Source organism: Patagioenas fasciata, chromosome 4 (genome assembly GCF_037038585.1).
Source record: "Patagioenas fasciata isolate bPatFas1 chromosome 4, bPatFas1.hap1, whole genome shotgun sequence".
NCBI classification, from domain to species: Eukaryota; Metazoa; Chordata; class Aves; order Columbiformes; family Columbidae; genus Patagioenas; species Patagioenas fasciata.
The window spans coordinates 13,186,906-13,201,604 of record NC_092523.1 but is presented as its reverse complement, the minus strand read 5'-3'; the positions used below and the strand labels follow the sequence as shown (position 1 = coordinate 13,201,604).

At 41.0% G+C, this 14,699-nt stretch overlaps 1 protein-coding gene across 3 annotated transcripts in view; it reads left to right on the top strand.

Annotated features, from left to right (window-relative positions):
• The window catches only part of TBC1D14 (TBC1 domain family member 14), a 67,950-nt gene that overhangs the window by 20,684 nt on the left and 32,567 nt on the right, over positions 1-14,699 (top strand). Inside the window, exon 3 of one of the 3 annotated variants that reach the window (XM_065836327.2) lies at positions 1,464-1,584. In XM_065836327.2, coding sequence (XP_065692399.1) covers positions 1,464-1,584 — 121 coding nt within the window. Of the gene's footprint in view, positions 1-1,463; positions 1,585-13,451; positions 13,473-13,520; positions 13,659-14,699 lie in introns of those variants that run through there. The other 2 variants (XM_071808556.1, XM_065836329.2) reach the window with 2 other exon arrangements.

The following is a 14,699-nucleotide window of genomic DNA, read 5'->3' as shown; positions in this document are numbered from 1 at the left end:
CTTGTGTAATTTCTGTACCTAAACACTTTGTTCTTATCTTTTCATATGATAATCTGTTCCTGGTTTGGGTTTCAAGGTAACTGTACCCTTGTGATGTAGAAGCATGTGATCATTTGTGTAAATATATACATATTTAAGGATGGCAGCGTATCCTATTAACTTTATAATATATTCCAGCACACTGATGTTTGTGCGATTGTTTTGCTCATGTGAAACATTTCTCATGTATTCCAAGCAATATTTTATCTGTTGGTGTATTTATGATATTGTTCATGTTAGCTGATGTGGAGTGGCCAGGAAAACCTTTTTAGCATCCAGGTTGTATTCAGCCCTTTTAGAACATGAAGCTCAATGTAGTTTTATTTCCCAAACTGCCATGCTTTATGAATAAGAAACAATCTGGGCATTAAGGTAGTAACTGTAGGTAAGGAAAGGCAGTAATGCCAGACTGGAAGTGTCTGTGGTAAGAAGGTGCTATAGCTGCCTGATCATTGAGGTAGCAGAAGTGCTTTAGTCTCCGTGTAATTGTGGGGTTTTGTGTGTGTGTTTGTTTGTTTGAATTTCCTCTGTTAAATGAAAGAGCAAAAACCACTAGTCAAGTTCCCAGAAAAACCTATCAGAAGGTGTGTAAATAACTGAGCTAACCTGGACGTACTTGAATATTAGGTAAACTAGACAGCAGGACGAAAGAAAATCTGTTATTGTAATAATCCAGACATGCCATGGGTGTAGAATGTATGTTGTGCTCTTGGTGGAGCTGGGAGCTACCAAAAGCATGAAGACTGATCTTCAGTCCAGTTTTAGAAGAAACTGTTCACATAGTTGTCCTGAGAAGACACAAGTCTAGCATATCACTTCATGATTAAAAACTAGCAATGGCAGTAAAAATAAGTTAACTCTCAGTGACTTTATGTCTAGCTTTATGACTGTTACTACAGTGTTTAAGCTGATTAATTTGAGATGGTTTAGAGAGACCTCAGAATTAATGTGTTTTGATAGCTGCTTTTAAGGTTATTCAGGAAAAATAATCTTTTACGAAAGCATATCAATTACAGTAAAAGGCTGCTATGTCTGCAACTTTTTGTGATTTTTGGTAGCAGTGTGTTGTAATAGGTGGGTGAAGAATGTTTATGCAGCAAGAGATTTCAGTGTCTTAGTCTTATTTTAAAAGAGTGAGGCTGAATGATCTAGAGGGAGGCTAAAAAAGGAGGCTGCTTTTTTTGAAAGTTATGGATGGATTTTTTTAATCTACTAAAAATTCTTAATTAACCAAGTCCATTGCCTAGTACGGCGATATTGCTGCATAATGTACCTCTTGAGGATGGGAAACAGTGGCTACCAGCACAACCACAAAAAGGAGTTGGAATGTGTGAATGGGGTACATAAGGTCAGCAAATTGTCTGTCCTTCTGTTTTTTGTAATGAATCAACTCTCTTAATCAGACCTTGTTGTTTTTTTTGTAGGAATTTGTTTACCAGAAAGCAAAGTGCAAGATTTGAAAAACAAAATGATGTGGGATGGAAGTTGTTTGGAAAAGTACCTCTCAGAGAAAACTCACAGAAAGATCCAAAGAAAACACAGAAGGTATTTGTTTAACTCTCTGTTAGGATTCGTGGTGACGGTTAAGTTTATGATCTGTGTAATGTCTGTGAAGCTTGTTTCTTTGGTGAATTGTGCACAATTTCTTGGGCAGTATCAAAGAAGGTTCTTCATTGAAGTTTTACTTCCATTATAGTAGTGCCATTCAAAAGAATATGTTCTACGTGGTCATTACATTGAGTGCTCTGTGAAAATGCCACTTTGATATAAAGCTTTGCATGTGAAGATTCGAAGTATATGAATGTGTCTTTGTGTTTTTTAATAAAGCTTAGCAGAGATTTTGAAAATCTTTCAATTGTCTTTATCTCGTTCTAGTTTTCACTGGTTTGTGGCCTTTGTGTCATGGACCCATCTACAACATGCTATTAAAAGGGAAATAGTGTTCTGCTGGGCTTTGGCTTATCTGTGCTTAAATAGTAATTAAAAAATACATAAATTCAAGATAGAGTGAATGTGATGGAGTACCAGAAACTTATGTAGGAATGCTGGTTTCACCCATTCCTTGTTTTCTGAAGTATTTGCTGTTGGAGTTGAAATTTTCCATGTGTGGTCCTTGATGAAAATTTGATTACTGACTTGAAATGTTGGAACAACAGAGTACAGTTTAGAATAAGTACATGGAATAAAATTGTGTGGGTTTTTTGTTGTTGTTGGATTTTTTTTGTTGTGGTGTTTTTTTTTTTTCCCTTGTACAGTATAATTCAAAAGGAAATTGAAAGTGTTTACTGAAGTGGTTCCCTGAATTAAGAAAAAATTTAAAAGCATCAGAAACATAAAAGAATTTGGGTTTCTCCCTGTCTTCATTGCTGCTTAACTGGTTTTGACATTGGTTTTTATGTGTGTGTCTGTTGCTTACATTTGCCGGTAGTGAGATCCATGATTTGTCAAATTTTAGCAGCTGTTTTTTGGGATGCAGGGGAAGGGGCTGAAGAGGCTATACAAAATCCTTTTCGGGCCTTACTTTAGTGTATCGTAAGGTAATAAAAAAACACAGTGAAAACCCTTTTTCTCCTTCTCTGCATATTACTTCGGAACCTATAGCATTATAACTTTGTTGAAAAACGTGACATGTCAGAGTACTGATAAACCCAAGTACATTGCTAGTGAATCAAAGAACCTGCCTTCCCAAGGGGGAAAAATGTTGTGAAATCCAAATATGTAGCCAGTAGTTTATGAGCTGCTCTTTCAGTGAGAAGGGAACAACCTCTTTCAGTCTGTCTCGCTTGATCTGGGATTTTTGGATTGCATTATATAGACATTTTATGTGTTTGAGGCTTTTGTTGTATTTCATTCAGTTCTTAGTTATTCGGACCACTGTGGGACTAGTAAGGTTTGCATGGAAAGAGGCCGTGCAGTTGGAACTTCACAACCAGCCGGTGTATGTGAAATGAGAATGCTGATTTGAAGGACTGAGCTGCTTAATTTAAAGTGCTCTGAAAATCCAGGTATCTCATGTGACTGTTCTTAGCTGTAGCTAGGCTGTGAATTTAAATGAACTTCAAGCAGCTTTTTGAAGTTGTCATTATGATCAACCTTTCAGACTTGATCTACAGCTTATCTTGATACAATTAACAGTTCTAAAGTGTTCACTGAGGATTTTTGATGACACAATTGAAGAGGCTTAATCATCACAGTACTCTGACACTTGGTGTATTTTATTGTAGTTATCTGTTATAAGTGGGTAAGTAATTTATTAACATGTTGTGTTTGTTACTGGTACTGTGAAGATTTGTCCTTTAGATCCAAACATTGTGAGGATTCAGTATTTCTAGAACATTACAACTTTGAATGGTTACATTAAGTTTGTTGGAAAAAAAGTAGCTATTAAAAAATTATGTGGTATGGCATCCAACCATTAGCGAGTTTCTGGCAAGATTGCAAGTCTGAAACAATTGTCTCCAATGCCTCTTGTATAACAATAATTAGAGCTTCCTAATTTATTTGGTGCTTTCTTTAAGTTAGGTTTGACATGTAAAATTTCTGAGACAGGGCTGTAAATAATTAATCCAGTCTCACCAGCACCCAAAGACACATCCCAATTTAGGCCACCCCTCACGGGTTGCTTTGACAATGACAGAGTAGCACTTGCGTAGCAGTTTTTTGCCCATTTAGGGGCAAGCTTTTAGCCCTTTGATTTGTACCTAAAGAGCTTGCATATGTTTAAGTGGAGAAGTTGACAGTATATGACTATTGGGATGATGCCTGTTGGCCAGCACCAGTTCCTTCTGCTTTCTGGAGAAAAAGAAAAGGGGGGGGGAAGGGGGAGCAGTACAAAGTCGGAAGAACGAATGCTCTGGCTCTTTGTGCCATGAGGTATTTTATTTCCAAGACCAAGAGAGGCTGTGATCAAGGTAAATGGTTAGTGTCGTAGTAAGTGATTTCAGTGTGTGCACTTTTTCCTGTGGGGCATGAGTTACACTTGCATTATATGAAATCAACTATAAATGTTAGGTACCTGAGAAGCCAATTGTTTGAGGACACAGAGTTGGTGACTGTTTTGGAGCTCAAGACTCCATATCCTGGCCACCAGTGTTTTATGAGTTGACTTCCACACTGTCTTATGCAAAGAGATGTGGAAAATATCGTGGAACACTCTTACATGAACTTGTTAGTTATGGGATCTGGGTCTTGAGGACAGTGTGGGGGCTCTGAGGCTCTGAGCAGTGGTGGCAACATCGTGGTTGTTAAATGAACCTATGGAGAGAAGTGGGTAGGACACAGAGTCTGAGTGGAAAGTACCACCTGGACAGAAGGGACTAATTCAAACTCTAACGATTCTCTTAACGTAGCATTGTGTGTAACTTTCTATACACTTCAAGAAAATCAAACTGGAGGGAGAAAAGGGAGAGTCTGTTTTTCTGATGTCAGGAGGGTTTTGAACCCTGCTGTCTGATCTCTTGAGCTAACGTCATGATTTGTAGCAGCAGTCACCTGTCACTCCATGCTGTGATTTTCTGATTATATTACACAACTCAGCTTGTGCAAACTTGATGAGAAATAGTTAGGCATTGCCCATGTGCTGCTGGCCACAGCTTCATGGGTATTGCTTCCTTCCCATAGTACATTTTATTCCTTCCGTCTTGTGTATGTGCAGGATTATCTGACTTCATTCATAGGATTCAGTGCTCTGACAGGCTTAGTGGTAATGTTTTGTGTTGCTGACAAGATGAACAAAAGAATTGTGTGTTGGCGTGCCCTTGTAACTAACTTTTCATCACTCTGCCTCTTGGGTGTTCATCTGGATTTGTTCTGAAGAGACACTGGTAAAGGGTTTCATGCCTGTTTGCTGGTGACACAAAACTGACAGGCTTCTGAGAGTCTCTTACTTGAGATCCCTCAGGTTTGGGAAAGGGTGGATGTACAGGCTGTGCTGCCTGCTTGAGCTTGACACTGCCCTTCCTATTCCAGTTCCCACCTCTTGCTGATGCTGGACATTACTGGGGTACTTGAAACAGGGGTTGTTTATTGAGCAAGAGCCTTTCCATTCTCTGGCTGCTCAGGCTTGGCTTACTGATCCTTTTCAAGGAAAAAAAACAAAACAAAACAAAACAAACATATTCCTACCTTTCTTCCTGCAAATTGTCTGTTTGCAGTGATGTTACTGTCTACATGGTAAAATGCTCACTAGACCACAGGTAGTAGACTGGGTCTGCCTAGCTACAGAGGTTCTTGAGTAGTGTTTCTGTTAGCAGAATCTTGGTCTAAGTTAATTCGGAAAGGCAACTTAGAGGAGAGGTGATCAATCCTTTGTCATGACTTTTACTTGACCATGGTTTCCCATCTTGGGCATGTAACTTGTTTAGACTATTAAAAATCCTTTGGATTTTCTAAGATGCACCAAAATAGCCTGACTGTAGTACTAGCTACCTTTATCAATTTCTGTTTGTATCTGTCCTCAAGTTTCACATACCTAGGGAAATCATCTGACCATTAGTGCTTGCTGTGAAGCTCTTTGTGCACAGGAATAAGGTGACTGAGCCACCAAGTAATCCTTTCTCAAGTCAGCTTCTTTGACTTCTGGACAGACATCAAAGAGATCTATTGTGCAGGTCCCTAATTAGAGCCCTGTGACTATGCAGTTAATTTGGCTGTAAACTCCCATAGTGAGTTCATTGGTATGTTCATGGTTCCATATTTTGATACCTTTATATTTTTTTCACAGAATGAGATGAACAAAGTTAAATGCAAACTTAATCTTCTAAAGGATGAGAATGTTTGTGTGCACAATTAAAAAAAAAGTGTAGGGAATTAAAATTATATGAAGGGAAAAATCTTGAAATACATTCACATTGTATATTATTCTGATACTTTCCCTGTAATAAAATTTGCAAGAAATAATGCAATAGTAAGGTGTGTGTTTATGTAAAGCACAAAAGAGAGGGGGAAGAAAAGTAATTGCACTCTGAACTGGTTTAAGATCGTTCTTATAAATACCAGTTCTTATTTCCTTCTGGCTGCCTACTTAATAAATAAATGCTGAAAACTGCAGACCCTCAAACTTCAGGTGCCTTTAACAAACTGAACATAATTATAGCACAGCTGAAGATGGTCGTACATACACAGCTGAGGCCAGATGCACTACGTAAGGAGCAGTTGCGTTGCTTTCTGCCTGACCTCCCACCAAAAGAATGGTCAAACAGGTTTTCGAGCACATAAACCTTTTCTCAAGTCCTATAAAAACTTTTAACAGCACTCACTTGTTCAACTGGTATGTGTAAGCATCATACTCTGTTTTAACAATATGGGATTAAAGTCACTCTGGCTAAGTTGGTGTTTGGCCGGCTTTTACTGCTGACAGGATACACAATAAAGAATCAGTATTGGCATACGCTAAGGTTGGGCTGCTTGCGTGATCACCAAGAGGTTTTATGCAGTTTTTATCCAGTTAAATGTTGTAAAGCTTAAAAGCTGTCAGCAGAAGGAACTCGTCTGAGAAGCTACAAGTACATTTGCAGTGGAGGTTTGCATGGTTACTTTTTTGTATCAATTATCTTCAGGAATCCTGCTTAAATAGAACTGGTTACGCCAGTTGCTTTTGTAATTGATGTGTGAAAATGCATTGGAAGTCAGATGACAGTACTTCACGGAGAGTAGTAACTGAAGTTAAATTATCTTCCCTTCTGGATAGGCTGTAGAGCTGAGCTAGGTTCTGCAGCCACTGTTGCTTTCAGGAATTCTTTTCAGGATTGGCAGGAACAACAGGTGTAAATACCGTGTGTTTGCAACTTTTCCTTTTTTATTCCTTTCAGTGGTTTTGTTAGTGAGTGCTCTTGAAAAAAGAAATTCCTTTAAAAATTCAAGAAGAGTTAATATTGTTCTCGGCGTATCCTTTGGTTGTCTCCTCTCATGTGATCAGTCTTCACAGAACTTATTTGCAACTGCCCAGTCAAGATCTTGTGTACTAGTGTGTATAGAGGAAAGTCAGATTTTAGGTATATCCTGCAGATGCATTATAGCTATCTTCCCCAAAGGAGCAGCTTAAATTAAAATACTTTATGGTGTATTTATCTTCCTTTTTTTTTTTTTTTCCTGTAATGTGAAAATCCATTTTTTTAAATCAGTGCATATTTTTTTTCCCCTTCCAAATGTGCTGTGACCCTATGAAGACTGCTCAATTTAACTTCAACTGTATAAATTCCAGTAAGAGCACAATGGGGTATATTCATTTTCCTTGAGTTTTGATACCAGTAAAATTCAGCATATGTAACAGTTGAGGCCTTTCAATAACAATCTTAACTCAAAAATTCAGGTCTAAATATTATATTATTTTGTTTGCTGACATTCCATATCAGAATATTTAGAATTCCTAATGGTGGTTCCTTAATAATAAAAAGTAATTATGAGTTTTAACCTAGAGGTTTTCACTTTTCCAAACTGAAAAAGATTTCAGACTGTTTTAGGGGGTTTTTTTAATCGGCTCCCCCCTCCCCCCCCGCAGTCATTCCTGTATTTGTCTCTTTTGAGGAAAGGGGGGAGATGGAAAAGTCTCATTTATTTTTTGGTACCAATGATAACATTTCCCAACTGGGCTGTCTTCAGATGGAGACACAACAGGCTTTCTTTTAGGAGTGATGCACTAACAGGAAATGAATCAATATGATCTACCAATTATGTTTTTCTGTAATAATTAGATCATGACTATATGTGGGTTCAGCATTCCAGTCAGTTAAATTCAATTGTACTTAAGCTTACTCTGCAGCATGTGATATGGTGAAAATGAACTCTCGAAAGAGCTAAATACATTGCTTGGCTCATAGGCAATCCTTTTTTGTGGGATGAATGGTTAAGTTTTTAATAGTACTCAATGAAAAACCTGTGTAAGTTGATTTGGATCAGTTATCATTCAAGTCAATCTTCACTTGATTTTGTTTTCCATTAAGCTATTACCCCAGTTGATTAAAAAAATCACTTTACTCGACATCTAGTGTTTTGTTCAAATCTATTAGGTGGAAATGAGTTGCAGAGCAGCAGCATCCAGCAAGAATTACTGAAAGAAATTACTACAAGTCATGCTTCAGGCAGACAGTGATAGGAGCTGAGAGCAGTGTGTTCTATCCAGGAAAAAGACAAAGAGAAAAGTCCAGCGTCTGCTGCTGTGTGGAGGTTCTGGTGCAGGTCCATGAGCAGCAGCATGGCCGTGCCACCACATGTTCCGCTTCCCCTGGCCCTCTGCTGAGGGGGTGGCCGTTGTCTGAAAACAACGAGCTTTGGTAAGCATTTGCTTTAAGCACACGCTGTGCTGTGTTCAGATGATCCATTCGGGGCCTTGTGAAGGGGAAGTGGTTGGTTCAAGCTGGCTGTAGATTCTGAAAGGATCTAGATCTCTATGATTTTGGATAAAGCATTGTCTTCTGCTCATACTGACTTTACTTTGGATAGATCACTGGTTAAATTGTTCTGACTAATGGCGAGGGGGCTGTTTATGTGTAGAGTTCATTCACAGTTTAAAGCGTTCTAGGTATTAAACTGTCTAGTGCATTTTTTCTGTTCTGCAGTAGAAGTCCAGGGGTGTTAATGAGTCATTTCCTGTTTTTTTCCTCCTCTGGGTTCATTTCTACTTGTCAGCCATCAAAAACGCAGGTTTTCAATCTGTTTTGGTGTGCCCGAGTTCTTTTTTTTTTTTTTCTAAGAATAAAGAAACAAAAGCTCATTTGCAGTGCAAGAAGACATAGTTACTGTGGTTACTCTAAAACTAACCTATGCTTATTCTTGTTGCGGTCTCTAGAAATAAAGGTGTAACTCTTATTTTACCACTTAAGAATTATAACCCTAAACTTGCAAGTTGTCTTAATGCACTGCTATCTCACGTCTTTCCTTCTCATCCACTTATAAATATTTTTTATCATAATAATTTACAAAAGGCATCTATTTTTTTCATAAATAAAAATAAGAAAGGAAATCTGTTTTGTAACTGAAGTTCGAAAACATCTCTTTTTCTCAAATAGCAAGAAATGTAGTAAACAGATTATTCAGCAATTCCAGTTGGCTGTATTACTCTACAAAGAGTGTGTTACAGTTGTCCTGACTTGAAAATTACCTGCCTCAAACACATCTACTATCATATTTAAACAGATAAAGCAAGCTTCTATCCACAGTAAATGAAAGGGTAATTTAATACTATGGCAAAAGGATTGTTCTTGAGTATTTTAATAATAAAAGAATGTAATGAGACTCACCCGGGTGTTATAATCTAACAGAGTCTAGCTGTCACAGTGCTGCTTTTGATGCTCTTGGAATTTCTTCCCTTATGTTATGAACATGTGAAAGCACAGAATATGTTACAAACATTAAGCTAATAGGAAATAATAGGCTTTGAGTATCAGGCAAGCTACAAAGTATTTTTCGAAAGTGAGGGGGTTCCCCCCAACCCTTTCCAGTTTTAAAGCTTTTATTTTAGTTTTTTCGCTATGGAATATGGTTTAAAGTATCACGTGAAGTACCTTTTCTCACACTAGTTTGGTGTACATACTGAAGTCATGTAGCTAAATACAAGCCTGCACATACTTACCTATAAGACAGCTGTTTGCAAAGAAAAATAGTAACTGGGTGCTGCTGTGATTGTAAACAGCATAACGCTACGAGTTGCTGTGCATTGCAAAGTAGATGGCATTCCTGGGTGGCTTGTATGCTGTCTTGAAGACTGCGAGTATTCGAGGTCATATTTGCAACTGATTTGAGAATTTGGAAGATAAAATGCCATATTCCTGTGACTCCGTTTCTATATCGCAGAGTTTACCTGGTGCGTTGGCCATTTCAGCAGCTGACGTGACATGGAGAGTGCTTGTATTTCTGTGTCAGGATGAGTGGGACAGCTCATTTGAGAAGAGATTGGAAAGATAAGTTTTCTTCTGTAACATCAGCACTGATGTGAAATGTCAGAAGAAAAAGCTGCTGAGAGATGATTTGGAAGGGTGAGGTGGACAGATCAGTGAGCGGACATACAGTTTATGTAAAATTGTTTATATGTGAAGCTCACATCCAGTGTTACCCTGGTCTCTGAAAGTGACATTTAAGGGATATGCTGAAAGCAGATGTTGATAGTATTTTATTCTGGCAGATGTTCGTAAAAAAAACCCCACAACATTTAGCTCATATTCTCTTGCTCAAGCGCTTATCAGATGCTTGCTGTGCTGGAAGCCTTTCTTGTAGATGTTTCCACTTGTTTGGTACTGCAGTGTATCAGATACTATCAGTATATAGGGAAACTGTGCACATGTTTGTATATGCCGATTAAATTACATCCTTTTCAGTGTTCTAAGCAGCAGGGAGTTTTTTTGTGACTGTGACTCATGCTGGAGTCACTGGTAGCAATATGCTGGTTACAATAAAGAGCTGTTTGTAAGCCACACGGTTCAGAGGTACGCTTTGTCTCAGAGTGCTTCCAATATAGGAAACTATTCTAGCTTCCTTTTTAAAAAATAAAGCGTGTCACTCTACATGAACCAAAAAGCACTTAAATTATTAACATATAGCACAAATGAAACATGAACCCTGAGGGTGAGAACCATCTGATAGGTAGCGTGTTACATGGCAGACTCCAAAACAGCAAACTGTTATTCTTTCTTGGAAGACCTACCTTGCTTGACCTTATCTAGTATTAGGTTTTAAATGTTCCTTAATTTGGTGCCTTCATTGCTCAAAATACAATTGTATAAAATACAGATATGTAATTTCTTTAATCCAGTGGCTGGAGCATAGGGCTTCAAAGCAGAGGTTGTGGCTTCTACGTCTCTCTCTGCTGTTAACCGTTTTGAAGATGTGTGTTGTTTTATTCTTTTTGCTTCAGTGTGATTGTGCGGGACCAAAGTTGCAAGCCCAAGTTCTGTCTCACCTCTAATCAGAAGAGAAAAGTAGATACTTTTCAGGGCAAAAGAGGGAAATTTCAGATTACTTGATGCCTAGAAACAGGTAGCGTGGGGTTTTCCTCATCTGAACTGGATGTAGTCTTTTACCGTTACATTGCTTAAGCGTTCCTAGTTTGTTAAGTATGGAACGGAAGAATACTGTGCTACTAAAGACAAGAAGGTTGTCCTGGTGGAAGATAAAACCTCACGCACATAGTTATTTCAGTCAAGTTGTGTCATCACATTGCTATTTTCTGCTCTGGTGTCCTATATACACCAGAGCAGAAAATATATATATTATATATATATATATTATGTATATATGGGTAAAGCAAGTAGGGCCGATGGATCTTGAACTGTTAATTAACTATAGAATTTGCCAGATCACTTTGGCAAAGAGTGCAGGTTGAGTGCACAACTCTGATTTCTCAGGTTGTCAGATCAGTAACTAATAAACTAAACAGATTTCAGAATAGTTCTGTATTGGTTTTGGAGTTTAAAAAAGCCTCCATATATGTTTTTAAGTTTAATATCTGAGTTCAGCAGTTTGTATTCCCTTTCTGTTCAGTTTTGAAGGATATTCTCATAATTTGACAGTTGCCAGTTTCAATTACATTTCTGAAAGAACAGTCCTGCTGCTTGCTCCTTTTCCTTCCATTTACTTCCACATTCACATTGCCCCACAGCAGGCATTGCCAGAGTAACCACACTAATCCAGCAAAACCAAAGGTGCTACTTTTAGCAGTATCATTTCCCCAATCTAGTGTGCTGTGCACTCACACAACTACGTAAAGTAATACAAAAAATTGGTGTGAGGAACCAGAAGGGCAGGGGAGGGCACTGAAGTGTTGAGCGTGTAGCAACCTAAGTTTATCTGGTAAACCACTTTATAAAGAAAAGGCAAGAGGTTGCAGATGGACATGCAGTTGGAAAACTATAAAGCAACGGAAGGGAACATTGAAGTAAAATGTAGGTAGCAGTGAGACTCAAAAAACAGGAAAAAACAATTTTCAGTTTGCTTGTGCAATCCCGGTCCAGTTCCTATGTTGTATGCTGAATTGAGGTGAGGATTCCAGTGGAAAAAATACGTAATTAAAGCATGTGCGTAGATTGTTCAGGTAGCCTCAGGTGCTCTTATAATTGCAGCAGCCTAAAAATAGTGACTGTTACTGTCTGTGTAATGTGTGGCTGGGTACGGCTTGAGTTGCAGATCTTCCCATGTCACCAGAAATCACTCTCCAAATCAGTGTTTTGCAGAATTAGTTGTTTGAGCTCTTCTTTATGTGAATCGATACACGACTATTTCCTACATCCAGAAGAGCTGCAGTTTCCTTTTGTTTTCACCTTGTGAAACCACAGAGATTTACCACAGGGTTACTATTGTCTACCTAAGGTTGCTCTTCCTCATGATCTGAAGGTGTTTTTTGTGTTAGTAACGATAATTTTACATAAATGTATTTTAATATGTGCGATAATTTACTATTTCAGATAAGTTATGAGGAAAAGCGTTATCAGTGGAGGCTGGAGTGCTTTCCATGAACTATATTGACTTGCCATCGTGGTAATTATTAGTGCTCTGACACTAGATGCTTGGATGGCAGATGTCTGTAATTAATTGGTGATGGTGGGAATGAAGCCAAGATACTTTTAAACAGTGAGCTCTTCCTCATTTGGTATAATATCGCTTCATCTGTGAATTAGATGAGAAGTCGTGGGTTGAACACATTAGTTAATGCAACAGTTAGAAATTTTGAGAAAATAAGTTATCTCAGCTCTTGCAAAGCCACCTCTTGAATGCAGAATGCTGAGGTGACTTTGGTTATTTTCGAGTCCATCTTTGCTGCTCGTCTTGTGGTTCAAGATCAGGCCTTGAGCAAGGCAGCCTGGCAGCTGCAAACTGCAGTCAGTGAGACAAAGTACTGTGAAGTCCTGAGGAAAGGACAACTAACGGCTGCTGATGAATGGATGAACAGGTTAAAATGTGGGTCTGCTAAAGATGGTGCCACAGCAAATTGGCTACCTCCCCTGAGTTAGATTTGGGGGTTCTGGACAAAGGAAAAGTGGCAAACCTAATTCATCTAGATTAGGGCAAAATATTTAACGAGATGTGATGTGGAATTTGTCTGAACTGTGGAAGAAAGATCTGTGTATCTCATGTTTTAGCGCTGTCTGGAGAGGACAGGGTGGGAGTTGCGCTGAGAAGATGCTTACGGGGATATTTCAGCGTGACACCGCTGCTGTTCCCTCTGGACTGGTTTGAGCGCGGCTGAGCCGTGGCTGCCGCGCCCGCAGGGCTGTGAGGGGCTGTCCGGGGGTCGGTACCGCCGCCCGTGGCCGCCGGGCCGGGCTGTCCGGGGGTCGGTACCGCCGGGCTGTGACGGGCTGTCCGGGGGTCGGTACCGCCGCCCGTGGCCGCAGGGCCGGGCCGGGCTGTCCGGGGGTCGGTACCGCCGCCACCGGGCGCGCCGTGCGTACTCAGGCAGCGCTGGCCGAGGCGGAGAGAACCGATCGGCTGCGCCGGCTCCGCGGGTGATTACGGAGGCTGGCGGGGCGGGGCGGGCGGAGGCGCCGCGGTGGGCGGCCCGGGCAGGGTCGGGGCGGGCGGCCCGCGAGGCCGTGCGGGCCCGGGCGGCGCCGCGGCGGGAGCCAGGCCCGCGGTGCGGGGCGGGCATGGGGCTCCGGGGCCGCCGCCTGTGACAGGCCGCAGCTTTCATGGTGAGTGAGGGGCAGCTGGGTGCGGGCAGCCGTGCCGGCGGGCAGGACAGGACGGGCGGCTGCTGGGCGCTTGGGTTCGGGAAGACGGGATGAGTAGGTGCGGACTCTAAAGCTTATCGGTAAAACTGGCCTTGTCTCCTCCTAACTCGCCTTGCCGGGTCTGGTAGCAAATCCCTTCCCGGGAAGGGGCTCCCTTTGTGTGAGGCGGGCGGGGCGGCAGGACCCCGCCGTGGGAGGCGGTGGTTTGGAGCGGCCCCCCGGGCTGGGGCTGCTCCCGCCGGGGCCGCTGGTGGAACCGACAGCTGTGCCGGCCCCGCCGCCTCCGTCCCGAGCGGAGCTACCGGCCCTGGAGCCCTCTGGCGCCTGCCGCTCTGTCACCCGGCAGGAATATTTCACCTTCGGCTACCTCGGAAGGTGGTTACCTCCAAATAAACAGGGCCAAGACGAGATGACCTTGGTAGAGCAGTCGGTGTGTTGCAGGTTCGGTTGTGCCCGGTTCTCGGTGGGTGTGTGGAGTCACACAGCCGCCTCCTGCGCGGTGCCCTGGTCTTGTGGCACCTGCCCTGCTTTCTGGTGGGTTATTTGTGTTTCTCCTTAAAGATGGCTTAGGATCCCTTTGCAGATTAGCGTCTCTTTAAGAACTACGGGGGGGTCACCACAGCTTGAGCTTTTTGCATCTCAACTGCAAAGCTGTCAGGTTCCACCTACAATTAAACTTGGTTTCGGGGGTGTGTGCTTCTGTGGAGTTTTGTGTTTGTTTGCTTTGGGTTTTTTAAATCCGTGCTTTGATCTGCAGCACACTATCATAGAACATCTTCAAACCCTCGTTCAGCTGTTGTGGCTGAATGCTGAATAGCTTAAGACAGAAACCTGGAAGACAGCCTAAGTGATCTCAGTGATAAGAATGTATTTTAAATTGTAAACGATCAGCTTATCCTAAATTGATCGTAAAATTAACTTGCAACCATATCAGGTTAGAAACCCCTAATCACAGTATAGAATTATTTGTACCTGTAAGAGAATTGAGTGTGGATTAAAAAA